The sequence below is a fragment of the Columba livia genome, chromosome 12, assembly GCF_036013475.1.
Source record: "Columba livia isolate bColLiv1 breed racing homer chromosome 12, bColLiv1.pat.W.v2, whole genome shotgun sequence".
In the NCBI taxonomy this organism is placed as follows: Eukaryota; Metazoa; Chordata; class Aves; order Columbiformes; family Columbidae; genus Columba; species Columba livia.
In genome coordinates, this window is record NC_088613.1 from 9201168 (window position 1) to 9216592 (window position 15425).

A 15425-nucleotide genomic window follows, 5' to 3' on the forward strand; every position below is an offset into this window, starting at 1 on the left:
GGCCAGTTCTGTTTAATCTCTTTATCAATGATCTGGATGGGGGGATTGAGTGCACCCTTAGTAAGTTTGCAGATGAAACCAAATTGGGTAGGAGTGTTGATCTGGAAGGCAGGAAGGCCATACAGAGGGATCTGAACTGGTTGAATCGTTGGGCTGAGGCCAGTGTATGAGGTCTAACAAGGCCAAGTGTGGGGTCCTGCACTTGGGTCATAACAACCTCAGGCAGCGCTACAGGCTCAGGTAAGAGTGGCTGGAAAGTGCCTGGCAGAGAGGGATCTGGGGGTGTTGATTGGCAGCGGCTGAACATGAGCCAGCAGTGTACCCAGGTGGCCAAAAAGGTCAACATCATCCTGGCTTGTATGAGGAACAGTGTGGCCAGCAGGACTAGAGAAGTGATTGTGCCACTGAACTCAGCACTGATGAGGCCCCACCTTGAATCCTGGGTTCAGTTTTGGGTCCCTCATGATAAGAAGGACATTGAGGAGCTAGAGAGAGTGCAGAGGAGGTGACAAAGCTGGTGGGGGGTCTGGAGCACAGGTCTGATGAGGAGTGGTTGAGGGACCTGGGGCTGTTCAGTCTGGAGAACAGGAGGCTGAGGGAAGACCTGATCACTGTCTGCAACTGCCTGAGAGGAGGTTGTAGCATGGAGGGGGTTGGTCTCTTCTCCCAAGTAGCAAGTGATAGGACAAGAGGAAACGGCCTCAAGTTGCACCAGGGGAGGTTTAGGTTGGATATAAGCAAAAAATTCCTCACAGAAAGGGTTGTCAGGCATTGGAACAGGCTGCCCAGGGAAGTGGTGGAGTCACCATCCCTGGAGGGGTTTAAAATGCATTTAGGCGAGGTTCTTGGGAACATGGTTTAGTGCCAGAGTTAGGTTATGGTTGGACTCAATGATCCTGAGGGTCTCTTCCAATCAAAATGATTCTATGACACATACACCCCACTCAGAGCTCGGGGCAGTCTCTCCCTCCTAAAATGTGCTGGCAGTTTATGTGAGTGCAGGAGAGCAAGGCTGGGATATTTCCCAGCTTCAGGACACTTTTGAGGTATCTTCTAGCTTCTTTCCCTGTCTGGTAAGAGTCTAGTTTCTCCTTCTTTATCAGGGGAGGAAGCAGTAAGTCACTACAACAGGAAAGCAGCAAACAGCTTTGTCAGAAACATTTCAACACAGGCCCGTGTGCTGCAGACACTTTTACCCCAATGTTTTTAAAAGCGCTCAGGAAATAACAGCACTGCTGAGGATCGAAGATCTGCCTTGGGGCCCTCTGAACTGCTCCCTGCCTCTCCCCATCACCACTGCCGGCAGGCAAAGATGCTCGCAGAGTTTCTCTTTAATTGTGTCTATGAGAACCTGGCTGAGGAAAAAATAACTTCATGGACTTGAGAATGGAGAAAGACAAGTTTTTTCCATGGTATTTGTGGGAAAGCTTTCTGGAGCAATAGGCTGAACTATTCATCACTCTTTATCAGACCGTCTCACTATTACTATCATTACTGTGCTATTTTTATTCTTCTACCAAGGAGCTGCTTTGGAAAATAACCTCTTGTATTATTTTTCCCCATTTGACTGAATCTGTTTTTCGAGATTTCAAGATGGACATTAAGGGATAGCACAAAGTAAATTTAGTACAAATTAAAATTGGCTTAAAATCAGTTTTCTGCAGGACCTTAACCAGCACAAATACCTCTGGGTCTGAATTATTTCTGTTCCTGTGGCAGCTCTTTCCCCTCTCATTCCCTGTGGCCTGGGTGGATCACACATCTCTGCAGAGCTGGGCTAACACATAATAACTGAGACATCAACAGAAGTGTTAAACTCTAAATAATTTGCATATTCTGGTCTATTAATTTTGGTGGGTATGTTTTTTGTTTTCTGAGTGAGAAGCAGAGTTAGAGCTCATCGAATACTTGAGGAATACTTTTTACGCATGTCTGTATATCCAAACCAGCTGCCCCTCTGTGTGTGCGAACACACACCGTGCAGATGGAGGGGTGGGTCACTGGCAGTGGCGTTTGCGGCAAACACACGGTACAGCAGCAGAAAGGGCACTGCCATTTGAAGGTCCTTTTTTTGCTCTGTGGAGAGGGACCCTTGCAGGGCAGGCGAGGCGGGGGCGGTGTTGATGAGTGTGTTGTACCAGCACCCAGAGGAGCAGGGCTCTGCTTTTGCTCCTGCTGAAGTGCCTGCATAACTTGCCTCAGAGCAGAATACAGCTTCAAACCCACAACCCAAGGATAGGGGGAAAAGCTGCCTTCAGGGGGTTTGGCTGGCTGTCAAGGGGAGGTAAGTGCTAAAAATCATTCAGTGGTATTTGAGTGTAGCATTTGCCAGTTAAGTTTTTCTTTTGAATGAAACATTGCAGTCCAGGTTTCCTGGTAGAGTGGGACTAAGCTGGAGGTACAAATGCCAAGGAAACAGCTCCTTCAAGGAAATTCTCACTAATTCCAATGTTTACTTTGTGCCTTACTCAGAGGAGGATGTTAGAGCAATCCTACACCCTTTCCCTCAGAGCACGCTGCTGTGAAAGGGTGATAAAGGACTAACAGGTAACAAAATATTTCATCAGGCATGCACCTCCCAGTCTTACCAACAGCGCTTTTGGTTACCAGAGCTAAAGATCGCAGGTGTTCTGGACTGGTGTAACCAGACTCATTGGAAGCCAGCCTGCTGTCCAGTGGCGTGGATGTGCCCAGACAAGTTCTGGAAGGAGCTATGTTGCCATAGTCTTTAAACTCTTGGAGACAAAGCATTACCAAACCAGTGTAGATCAGGTATTAAATCTGTTCCTGGTGTGTTTTGTGTGTCTCCACTGCTGACCTCAGGGATTAAAAAGTTGTCCAGACACATCTATGTGTCCGCCCAGTCATCTGGACTGGTTACTGTCCAGTCACTGGATCACTATCTGCTCATCTGCAGGCTATTCCACTGCTGACTGGGTTATTCCAGGGTCCAAGCAGCATTTCAGATCGCGGTCTGAATGTAAATGGGGTTTGCTCAGGGTCTATGAAGCCCACAGGCTCAAGCTCCCCTGAGGAAGTTACCTGTGTATCCTTCTGCATCATGGTGCAAATTCACTCATGCAGCCAGGCCAGAGATCATCTCGAATCCCTCGGTCACATCTGCAGATCCCCAGAAAGGCAGATGGAAAGAAACTGCAGCTTCCCCCCAAAGTGAGCTGTCCCCACAACGGCTGCTGATGTGTAATGGGGAACAGGAACTCCCCCGCCGCTGTCTGAGAGTCACTTCTCAAATGGAACTGCTCTTTAAGGGAGCAGAAATGGTGTCGTGCTGGTAAAAAAGAGGAAGGGGATGTTGTTTTTCTGAAGATATTTTGAAGCAGCCCTGGCCTTGCAGAATGTGAAAAGCAAGTGGAAATCAGGTGAGCAGAGCTCCATTTGGTGAACAAAACACGAAACAAGCAAGCAGAGGCTTTGCCCTTTTAATGAAATTACTGGTACTATGCACGGTTATGCTGCTGCAAGGATGTTTCTCAAGAGTTTCATTTTTGAGCATGACCTCAACAGCAACAAAGATAATCTCACAGCCTTCATACCTCTTCCATGTTTTCGAGCAATGAGTCATCTTTCCAGAGCTGCTCCTGGACTCCTGTCCCCAGGGAAGCCACTGCATGCCACCCATAGGGTGTCCCTCCTGCCTCCTCTGCTCCAGCCCCATCCCCAGCACAGCTGAGCGTCTCAGGCTCCCCTGGACAGGGGTCCCAGGGATGTGCTGCTAGGGGGACTTGTCTTCCACTTTGAAACACTTCTTTAGGCCTGGCCTCCTCTGGCTCTTACTTTACTGAGAAGCAGCTTTATCTGTCATAAACAAACAACAGCCCAGAGGCGGCACAAGTGGCGGAGACCCTTGGATCTCACAGGGAGCTGGAAAGTCCAGCTCGGTGGCACAGTCTGCTTGCCTGTACCCGCTCTCCCTGCTGTCAGAAAAGCGGACATTAAAAAGCGGGATGGGGGGGGTTGTTTCTGAAGCTTCTCCACCATCAACCTAGTGCCAGGACCCTGGCATCTCAGAATATGATTGTGAAATACTTTGATGATATTCTGCCAGTGACTCCATCCAGGCACCCAAGGTGCCATGACCAGTCCAACCTCACAGCATTGCTGGAAGCCGGGGCAGTGCCAGTGGCCTCATTTTACAGGTGGGAGAACCCAGTCACCGAGTTGCTGCCTGATGCACCTACAGCCACATACAAACTCTGCCAGCAGCCAGCAACGGGCAGCCCGATCATGCACCCCCAGCGTGGGACACCACGTCCCGTGGTGGGTCAGCATCCCCACGTGGGCACGGCATGTTGGAGAAGCAGCTCCACAGCAGGGCTGGCACACCAGCCCCCACTGTGGGGCTGTGCTGGGCTGCAGCAAGGGGTGCCCATCAGCAGGAGCGGGGGGCAAAACCCCCTCGAGGACAGGGGGCTTTTTGGAAGGGCTGTCCCCAGGCAGTGCTCCCGATGGCCATGGTTGCCACACACACTCACACTGACACAGCCTCAAAACACCACGCAAGACCTAGGGTGGCTGCAGTGACCCCATGCAGGGGGTTAATCCCCACTTTTCCAGGTTTTTGAGGGCTGGCCCTCACCAAGTTCCCAGCTCCCTGCAGGCTCTTCCACCTGCTATTCAGCACACGTTTGCAGGCAAATGGGCCAGGGGAGCTTCAGCGCTCTTGGAAGAAAGCAAATGTCTGTCTGACAAAGTCCCGGAGGGTCGACAGCCCCCAGGAGCGCTGGGCTTTCCCCTCAGCCCCCGAGTCCACACAGTCCTGCCCTGCCCTGGCCTCTCTGGATGACTTACAGTTGTTGTTGGTGTTGTGAGAGCTCAGCTGGACCAAGTCCTCCTCCAAGGCCCCCGCCAGCTCCTTCAGCTCCCTGGGGGTGTCTGCCCTCAGGTACTGCCAAGCCTTGCGCCCATTGTGGTCCCTGCGGCTGGTGTCTGCCCCATAAGCTCCCACCAGCACTTTGATGAGCAGCTCGTGCCCCTGCAAGGCGGCCAGGTGCAAGGGGGTGAGCCCGCCGCTGGCCGTGGGGATGTTCACGTTGACTGCATAGCCCTTCTTCTGGGCGTGGGAGATGACCTGGATGAAGCTCTCATGGTGGCCGTGCTTGGCAAGCCAGTGGAGAGCGGTGAAGCCCGTCACAAAGTCTTTTCTGGTCAGCAGGCTGGGATCCAAGTCCAGCAGCCGGACGATGTTGTCCGCATCGCCCTGGGCCACCGTCAGCAGCCACTCGTGCTCCAGGGGATCCAAGGCAAGGGACAGCACCTCAGGGCTCTGCTCGGACTTCTGCTCTTGGTGTGGCCCTGCAAGGAGACTGCTGCTGTTGAACATCTTCTGAGTGGTGGAAAGCCGCTTGGTGCTGCCAGGGCTGTTGCTCTGCAGGAGGATTTCCTTCAGCTCCTTCCTCCGGGTACTGCCGGGGCCGACGGAGAGCCTGCCTGCTGTCCTACCCCAGCTCCCTGGGCCCTGGCTGCCCTGGCTGATGCTCCTATTGGTGTCTGTCTTCTGCAGCGGATGGAAGCGCTCCCTGCTCCCTGTGGCAGCTGGCCAGAGATGGGATCTGCGGGCTAGGCTCCCTGTTTGGGGCTGGGTGGCTTTCAGGGAGGCAAATGTCCGGGTGATGCCAGATTCCCCCTGCCCCACCGAGCCCTGATCCCGCTCCTGCCCGGCCATGGCGGTGCCCGCCGCAGGGCTGGCCAGCAGCCCGCTCCCCGGCAGCCCGCTCCCCGGCGGGGCAGAGCTGGGCTCGGCTCCCCAGATCTCACCCCACGCTTCCTGTCCCAGCGGGAGGCAAAGGAGGAACCAGCTCTGCACAGCGGGCACGGCGGCGGATCCACGTCGCTGTCGCACTGCCGGGGCGGCGCAGGTGACCTTTGGTCACGCTGCGGCTGCTGCAGGCGCAGGGCACGGCCACAGCCACGGGCTGTCTGTCCCCCAGGCCCTGCTCGTCACCTGCGGTGTCACCGAGGGGGAGCAGACCTGCGTGCAGGGGCTGCAGAGAGCACAAGCACTGCTGGGGCGGGTGGAGGTGGCGGGTCCTGGGCAGCCCAGCCCAAAGTTATAGAAGAAATTTGATTAACTGTATTCTTCTCTCTGTATGGTCTCGTTTAGGATTAGTCACTCGGCATCAGCAGCTAAAGTAGCTGTAGCCTCAGGCTGCAAGAGCTGATTAAGCATAAACTTTTGATACAACTAATATTGCTAACACAGAACTCACTGAACTAATCAGATATGAGAAAAATGAAGAAGATGAGGGCAAAGGAGAATGAAGTAACTTCAGAGGAAGGCCAGGCCAGTGACAGTGAAAAACAAGAAGAAATCAAGAGCCCATCAGGCAGAATTGTGACTGGACTTGTAGATTGGGTGACGGGTGGAACAGGTATAACTGGGAGGTACAGGACAAGAGGAAATGGCTTCAAGTTGCACCAGGAAAGGTTCAGATTGGATATTAGGAAACATCTATTAATGGAAAGGGTTGTCAGGCATTGGAAGAGGCTGCCCAGGGCAGTGGTGGAGTCACCATCCCTGGAGGGGTTTAAAAGACATAGAGATGAAGCTCTCAGGGACATGGTTTAGTGCTAGATTTAGGTTACAGTTGAACTTGATGATCTTAGGGGTCTCTTCCAACCAAAATGATTCTATGATTCTACAAACTGGGGTAGGGGACCCACTCTGGAGGCTCCCAGCTTGAGCTCTAACTGAACAACTGAAAAAAGACTAACAGGACACCTTCACATAACTTGGACTTGGCATTCTCAGCGGGATCTGAGGGTTGGACCCTGTTACGGTGGCTGGTGTGTGTAAATCTGTAACACTGGTCCTGGGGACACTCCCTCTGGCCCCGGCGGCACCCCAAAGCCCCAGATGCATTGCTGAGGCACCTGCTGTACAGCCCCCACCACAAAATTACCCCCCACTACAAAATTACCCCCCACCATTGCAATGCTTCTTGTTGGTGCTGTGCTCAGGAAGGCTGAGATTACTGCCCCAAGAGGACAATTTCCCGATGGCCGGGGGCCTCCATGCTGTAAGGGAGACCCAGCCCGGGGCAGGGGTTTGGGTCTCTTGCCACCTGACTTTTCAGCCCAGCGGCATTGGGGCATCCCTCTCTAGCTGTGTTTCACTTCTCAGCAAGGCCCCATGCTTGATGCTGCTGGTAGATGCAGCCACCAGCGAATTGTACCCTCATTTTGTACAAATTCCTCTACCCTGAAAGCCCCCAGTCCTGTTTCTCCCAAGGGCTTTCTTATCCGTGACTCCTCAGACACCCACAGCACGGCTGAGCTGTCACCAGGAGGTTTTGTGGCTGGTCAGGCAGCTAAGATCCATGCCAGCTCCCCTCGAGGGAGCTTTGCCTTTCTCCAGCCACTTAAACCAGTTTTTCTGAGATGCATGGGGAGCCGGCTTCGCCCCATAAAACCCAAATGACTGGTGGTGAGAACATAATTGTCCCCTAGCTACCTTTCTGGTGCTGCCTGGTTTTGTCTGTGGGTGGCTTCTGCAGGCTTGGGGAGGCAGAGAACTTGATCCACACAGCCGTCAGATCCTGGGAACTGTCTAAAATGCTTGTTGGGCAACAGCCGGGGAAAACAAGGAGGGAAATGAGGTGCTGCTCTGCGAGAATGAGGGCATGGACAGTGCAAAGTAAACCACCCATTTAGGGTCACACTGGTCATGTCTGGTCACACGGGAGAACTCCAACTGGGCTAAAACCATGGTGCCAACCTTGCGGGCTGTACTCTGGGGTCTCAGGGGCTGGCCAAATTATTTGCTTTGGGTAAGGGCTGAGTTTCCTCTCTCTCAGCCTTCGGTTGATGCTTGTGCTTGCGTGAAATGTAGGGAAATCCAAGTGGCACCAGCTGCACCCCCAAAGCACACAGGCTTAACCAGCCCCTGCCCGCTGGGCTGGGCAGCTGAGGGGGCGTCAAGGGCTGAGAGGGGCTGGGCAAGGGGCGCTGCTGCCACTGAAACCAGCACAGCTACTCTCCCTCGGGTCTCCAGGCGAGCGTGAACCGTCCCGATGCAGCTCAGGGAAGGCGTGAAAAGCGCACAGACATTTTATTTTACATAGCAAGTGATTTAACTGAGGCTGGGAGATCTCAGACCCAGCCATAAACCCCAGCTCAGCCCCAGCGTGCACGGCTCTGCCGTAGCCCCGGTCAGGCGCGCAGCCCGCGTTACCGGGGGGGGACAGCTCAGCCCCGCAGGATCCCCCCGGGCCCGCCTCGAGGAGTCCGTGCGGGGGAACCCACCGCGGTGCTGGGAGCGGGCAGGGGCCGGGGAAGGCCCCGGTGGCGGGCAGGGCGCGGCCGGGCTGCAGGCAGCGGCTCACCGGGCACCCGCGGGGCTCAACGTGTCCCTGGGGGCTGCGGCGCCGCTGGCCGGGGGATCACGCCCGAGACCCCGCTCCCCGCGCCCCGGCAGCGCCACCGCCCGCCCTGCCGCGCGCCCCGCCACACGGTGGCCGCCGCCCCGCCCGCAGCACGGGCTGCACCATCGCGGGCGGGCGTTGTTGGGGGGAATGGCAAACTCGCGCCTCCCGGAGCGGGACAGCGGCTGCGGGACCGACGGGACCGAGCCGGGCGGAGGGACGGCGGCGTGGGGCGGGGCGAAGGGGCGGTGGCGCGAGGGACGCGGGGCTGGGCGGGGCTGAGGGTGCGGTGGTCCCCCCCCGCACGGCGCCGCGGTGGGCGCGTCCGGAGCCGCCCGCGCGGCCGGGGAGGGCCCTGTGGCGGGCTCGCAGCGATGGCGGCGGCCGAGGTGGCGCGGCAGGTAGGAGCGGGGACGGGCGCTGCCGCCGGCGGCTTCGTGCAGGCTGGGCATGGCCGGGCCGCGTCAGGGTGCGCCGCGTGGAGCGCGGGCTGCGGGGGCACCGGCCTGGGGGCTCCGGCGGGCTCTGGGGCTCGGCGCGGCGGCGGCCTCCGGGAGGGTCGGGGTTTGCGGGCCGCTGTGAGGGAGCCGGGGCTGCCTGAGGGAGGGGAGGTTTGGAGCCCTCCCCGCTGGCTGCGGGGCAGCAGCCCGGCGACCTTGGACCGCCCGCACTGGGGTGGATCCGGGGATCCTGCCGTGTCAGCTCCTCCGTCCCAGGGCCCCGCCGTGGCCTCAGAGGGACCCGCAGCGCAACCCGGGGCTGGTCGGACCGCCGTGCTGCGGAGGCCTCGTCCTGCACGCCTGCCCTGGGCTGGGGACCCCTCGCCAGCCAGGGTGCGGTACTGAGCAAGGTGCTCGTTGCCATCCCTGTCTCTCCGGGGATGCCATTCTGCTCCCGCAGGAACCGTCATCCCGTGCTCGTTCGTGCGTGGTACAGGGAGGGCCGTCGGTCCAGCACTGTGTGCGGAGGAGCCACGGGAGCCCGCGCCGAGCATCGGCACCGCAGCCCCGCCGCGGTTTGTCCCCAGGGGTCCCCCTGCGGTGCTGTCCCTGGGCACAGCTGCCGCTGGTGCCCGCCTGCCTTCCTGGCGTGGCACAGAGCTCTCTGTGCCTGCCGAGAATTATCCAGAAGAGCAGCAGTCACCTCTGCGTTTGTTAGAGGAGGCATCTGTAGCATGTTTGCACGTGGAAGCATTTTGTCTGCGATTCGATGGGCTTCCAACTCTCGTGTCTATTCATTAGTACAGAAATGATACTTGAGATGAATGGTTGCCATTTCATCTTCAAAGCAGTAGGTTTTAGCATGGACCCGATCTTGTTCAACGGGTAGATGTAGCCATTCCTTGCCAGTTTGTGATGTTATTTCCTGCTGGACATACCAATTGCCTTGTATGTGACTGCCAAGGTATGTAAAGTGACTCACTTGCTCCCCTGTCTTTTAAAGAAAATTGAGCATTAGGCTTGCCTAAGATAGCGTACAGGAGTTTCAGACATCTGCTAGTGGCCTGGAATGAATTATGATATGGCACAGCCTGTCTTTGGAGGCAAAAAAAGGGAGAGGTAGCTATGAGACAGACGTGAAATTAGTGTGCTGCAAATTGAAAATGCCTCTGTCCAGACAGACAACTTCTCAGCCCAGCTCTTGGGCATCTGGTCATGACTGTGGTTCGTGGACCCATCAGCCATAACATCCTGGTGATGCAGAGGGCTGCTCTGTGTGTGCTGATGGGGTTAAACATGTGCAAGAGCTGGGGCTAGGCGTATGGGGGAACTGGGGTCACCACCCTGCCTCTGTCACAGGGAACCCTTCATCTAAACTCACATTTCTTGTGGAGATGGTTGGTGAAACCCCCTCCTCCCTGAGTGGCCAGGATGGTCCTGTCACCACTGAGCTGAGACCCGTGTCCTGTCCTTGCCAGTGTGGGAGGTGCAGGATTTAAAAGCTGAGACCCACAGAGGATGTGTCCACCCTGCTCCCCCTGGGTGGAGGACACATACAGACAGGCTTGCTGGGCACTGTCGGACTCTCTGTAGTACAGGATTGAAAAATCATTAAGACTGCTCATATAGATACGTATTTTTTAATTGCTGGAGGAGGCTTCTCCTGGGAACATATCCAAACAGCATGATGTTTCTGCAGCCCATTGGCAGGGGCATAAAGAAAGGTAATCTTAAGAGCTGTCAGAATTTGAGATTTTGGAAGTGCTTGACCTTTTGTGAATGTTGAATGGCTGAATGATGCAATGTGTCTGAAAGGGGTGGTCAATGGTCAGGAGCTTTGATGAGACATTTCTTGCTTTTTGTGGTGGCTGATTCAGGACTATTTCTCTCCCTGTTCTCTGTTGTTTTTCTTTTATACCCATCCTCATAATTTGTTATCAGCTGAGTAAGGAAAAGAAATGCAAAGTCTTTACTTACACTTTACATTCCTGCTTTGCATTTATCTCATGAAGGACATTTATACTGTCTGCTGGATAATTCTCTCATTGCATAAGAGAACTACACCTTTGTGTAAGTGAGAAGCAATTGGCACAAGTTTTGCTCCAATTTGCTGTTTAATCAGAGCCAAGATGCAGTCTGGGGAAGTGGATGCTATAATACTGAGGTCATGAGAGGTGATCTGATTTTGTTTTAGCTTAAAGATGATCTGAAAAATTGTGCTGTGGAAACCTGACTTGAGCTTCTGCCTTGCTTTGCAATTTGACATTTGACTTTGTGTGCAAGAATTGTCTCAGGTATAGGGATTAACCCCCCCAGGTCTTGGCTTAATGGGGTGGCAGAGAGGCAGAGAAGTGGCTGCTGTGCACAGTGGCCATGGTGATGGAGGTCTGTGAGTGTTGCTTGATTTGTTTTCATTGAGAGGTAGTGCTGTTGTGTTTGTTGCGGTTGTTTGGAAATCCTCTGAAGGTCTTGATGTTTGAAGTGATTCTCATCTGGAGAGAGGTGGTAAATTGTGTGGGAAGTACTACATGTCAGCTGTCAGTGTCCTAAACAGAAACACTCATTTCAGTTAGATGTAGAAGTACAGTACTGCAGTCTCTGGGAGTGTTTTCTTGTGCAGGCCTCATTTGGACACTGGGTCACTTGGGTTCAGAGCTGTAGCATTCTTTATTTGCTGTACTCTGCCTGAATATCACCAAGTGGAGGCTTTTCCTTTGGCATGGTGTCCTTTTCCATTTTTCCTTTAGTCCAGGCCACCAGAAATTGTCCTGAGTATGGATCATTGACATTTGCAATGAGCAGCACCATTGTGTGTCTCAGGGAGGATGCTCTGCTTTATCTCCACGAAGCATTAGTGGCCACTGGGGCTTTGAGGACGTCGGGAGCTGACAGCTCCGTACCTACTTGTCATGTAGAGCAGATCAAGGCAAAGATGCACATCCAGCAAGATTTTCCCCTAATCGTATTTTCATCGCAAGAACTCTGAAGTGTTTCACACACCTGGAGCCTAAGTCCTGCCCGTTTTATGTAAACTGATATTTAATGTGCAGTGTTTTCAGACTCAGGGTCATTTATTATAACATCTTTGTATTTTCCATATATTTCTGATAGTTCTCTGTAAGAATTAGAGTAGGTTTTTGTGGCAGGGATAAACCCTAACAAAAGGTGTGTAAATGCTCCAAATATAGGTAAAAAAATAAGATAACCTGTCCAAGTGGCTGCTCCTTACTTTTGCTCTGCAATAGGGCCACCTGGCAATGCAGCAAGATAGTGTGTTGCTATTCTCTTTCTTTTAGTCTTGTTTGGGGGAAACAAGGTTTGCTCTGTCCTGAGCAACTGCAGCCCGTTCTACCCTAGGGAGGGTCACTCTGTGTATATGGGGAAAAAAAAAGGCATCTGGTATCTTGGTGTGGTGCCAGTGTTCACGCTGGCTTTCCAGAGATCCCGTGTTTGTCTTCCTTCCAGGAAGATGCGAACTTCAGAATAGAGTACGGATGGCCTCTCACCCATCCAGTGCTCACTGATGCTCGTGGAAGAAGCCTTGACACAGTTCAGCCTTGCTTACCTTGTTGGTACCTCTTTGTACACGTTAAATTTGACCTGAAAGTTTATTTTTGAAGATAAATAACGGAAGATAGCTCTTGAACACTTTTTCAGCAAAAACCTTGTAAGTTAAACATACTCTCCTTCATCTTTGAACAAGATAATCCAAATCTACATTTAATGTACAGGCAGGATGACTAATTGTGTGTTCATATGTTGTTTATGATGATGCTGTTTATAAATAGCAGTGTTCTAGATACAGAGACACCACTTGGTGTGTGAAGACTGGTGACTTGCGCTGTTTCTTGGTGGATCAGATAGAAAATGTTCCTTTTCTCTCAACAGATTTGGTAATTGCTGACAACTTTCTGATGTGTGTCAAAACCAGTCTGACCTTAAATTATTTTTTTTTCCTTCCCCTTCCCACTGCATCTGATCTCTTAATGCCTTGGCCAAGCAGGCTTTGGATTTTTAACCACAGTAGCACAATATACCTCATGGCTGTGCACGTAACATGGAGGCTCAGTTGCACAGTCACAAAGTGCTGTGACTGGAAATCAGATTTTGCAGTACTTGTTTCCTGGCCTGCAGCAGATGTGAAGTGTGGTTTAACAGCATTAGAAAACCACAGGTGACTAGAAAAAAGAGGCTACAGGAAATGACTTGCAGGCTGTATTCTGTGCGACAGTAAATGCCTCCTCTAAGCTGAGAGTGGCATAACTTCTACCATTTATTTTGTTCCATCTGGATCGCACTTATATTTAGGGATGAGAAGATTTGTTCTTAATGAAAGCCTACATTTCTGCCTACGCTTCCTGGGGAGAGTAGTGTTCAAACAGTCTTCCAACAGTGCAGTTTTAAGGCTGAGTATTAAAAATACACTTGATATTTCTCATTCCCCAGGAGGAGTCTGCCTGTGGTTCTCTCTCATGCCTTTGTGGACTCTGTCCACCCACCTATTTTTCACTGGGGCCACAGTGCTTTCGCTGCAGATCAGATGCTGCCGTGAGATACCCCAGTGCTGGGTCATTGTTTTGGTGAAAGCAGTTCAGGAGAGTTGAGGTGTGTTGTCACAAAATCCGCATGCCTGATGGTCTCCCTTTCTTCTCCTTCAGCTGTTTGTTTTTGAATTATCTGAGCTGCATCCTCATAAGGCGAAAACAGAATCTGCTGGGGATCTCGAGCACTTCCCTGATGAACATGTCGTTTGGAGGCAAGGTGCTCAGGAATTAATAAAGCACCATATTTAGTGAACATCTTGGCAGGAAGAGTCAGACTAATACACAAAATATGGCTAAGGGGAAACATATTTACACATCACAGGGTGGTAAATATGGTTAATGGCTAAAGTGTATTTGGAGCCTCATATTTGGAGGAAAAAAAAACCCAGACCAGCAAAACAGTAACAAGGCAAGTAATCATAATCTGGTGGGCTACTGTAGTAAAGGCAGTCCCTGGGGATGTTTTCCTAGCCTAAAATACCAGTGCCATTAACAGAAGAGGGAAAACCAGTATGCCTGTCCCTATAAATGGGCTTTCAAGAATCATGAAAACATGATTCTGAAATAATAAGTTAAAAATTACACTCTATAAACTATTGCCTTTTGGTTGTAGTATTTCTTGCAAACCAATGATGTTCCTGAAAGACCAGAGAGGAATTTTCTGTATTTGACACTAAAATACCTTGTTACGAAAAGCCTTTGTTCCAGAGAGGGAAATACTTTTCTCTGGGCTGCAGGAGGGGAAGTTTCCCGTGCATGCAAATACTCATGTTAGCACCAACTCTCCGTTTTGCATTATGCAGTTTCTGAGGCTGAGCCTCTGCATGTGGTTTATTTACTGTCTGCTGTGCAGGTTTACAACCCAAAGTGCCTTGGCATACATAGGCCTTTGTGCTATGGCCAGGTGAAAATTTTGGACCCCCATCCAGAAGCAAGCAGCCATGCTGAGTGCTCTCATGCTGGAGCTGGAGCTCAGCCCCTCTGCTCCCGGGGGCAGAGAGGGGAGGCCTGGTTGGGGTGACTGGGTCAACCTCTCGTTGTTGGGTGGCTGGCAGGAGTCGCCTGTGCCCTGCAGCAGGAAGGTGTGGGTACCTTTGCTGCCTTCTGACAGGGATGTGTGGTTACAAGCAGCTCAGTTCCGGACACTTTTTCTCAGCTTTTTTTTTCCTATTCAGTTCCGAGCTTTCAAATATAGGCTCTGAAGGTTCATAGCAACACTCAGAGCACGAGAAGACCTGCTGCGTTGCGTAATCTGGCCGCTTGTCCATGTGAACACCTTCCTTGCAGCTTCCTTCAGTGATCCGTGATTTTTTTGTGCTGCTGGCTGTTTTATAGAAACATAGAGTACCAGGTTGGGAGGGACCACAAGGATCCTGTGGTCCAGCCAGTGTTGGAGAATCCACCACTTCCACGGGGTGGTTATTCCAATGGCTGACTGTTTGCATTGTGAAAAATGTCTCTCTTGTGTCCAGTCAGAATCTCCCCAGGAGTAACTTGCACCTTTTCCAAATGACTTGTAAAAAGGGAGTCTCCATCTTCTTTGTAGCCACCTGTTTATATATACTGGAACATGGTGATGAGGTCTCCCCTAAGTCTTCAAAAATTCAGACCGACTCTTGTTTGCAGTCTGAGATTTCCGTCTTTGCAATGATATGGAAGATCTTGCTGTATTCCATAGCTCAAAGGCTATATTCTCTGCTGTTTCTGTACTACAGCTCCTGAGCTCTGCAGAGGCAGTGTGTTTGCGTTGTTCATTTACTAGATGTAGGTACAGTTTTCCTAACTCTTTCCAGCGAGTTTCTCTAACTGCAGCTGTGAGTGTGAATTACATGTGAGATACAATTCACATTAAATGAATTATAATAGGGTTGTAAGAGGAGGCATCATTAATACCTTCGTTTGCACAGGGGGTTCTTTGTTTCAATGTAAGGTGAGACTTCAGTGTCTACATAATTTCTCAAGAAACATGGTTTGCCTTCTCTTTATTTCAGCAGCTGTGTTTGAATATGTGTTTTGCAAAGTTTAATATTTTTCTGACAGGGCTACCTTCTAATGTGTGG

General features: G+C 52.0%; 2 protein-coding genes across 7 annotated transcripts in view; one reads left to right on the forward strand and one right to left on the reverse strand.

Annotated features, from left to right (window-relative positions):
• Positions 1-3425: 3425 nt before the first annotated feature.
• On the reverse strand, positions 3426-5977 carry SOWAHD (sosondowah ankyrin repeat domain family member D). The gene has a single exon (XM_013372035.3). It carries the CDS (start codon positions 5681-5683, stop codon positions 4673-4675), a length of 1011 nt encoding a protein of 336 aa, XP_013227489.1. The 5' UTR covers positions 5684-5977; the 3' UTR covers positions 3426-4672.
• Positions 5978-8629: 2652 nt separating this feature from the next.
• Positions 8630-15425, forward strand: part of SEPTIN6 (septin 6) — a 29845-nt gene continuing 23049 nt past the window's right edge. For 5 of the 6 annotated variants that reach the window (XM_065077793.1, XM_065077790.1, XM_065077791.1 and 2 more), the window contains exon 1: positions 8631-8782. In XM_065077793.1, the coding sequence (XP_064933865.1) occupies positions 8756-8782 (27 nt within the window). In that variant the 5' untranslated portion in view covers positions 8631-8755. Of the gene's footprint in view, positions 8783-15425 lie in introns of all 6 variants that reach the window. The other variant, XM_065077789.1, reaches the window with a different exon arrangement.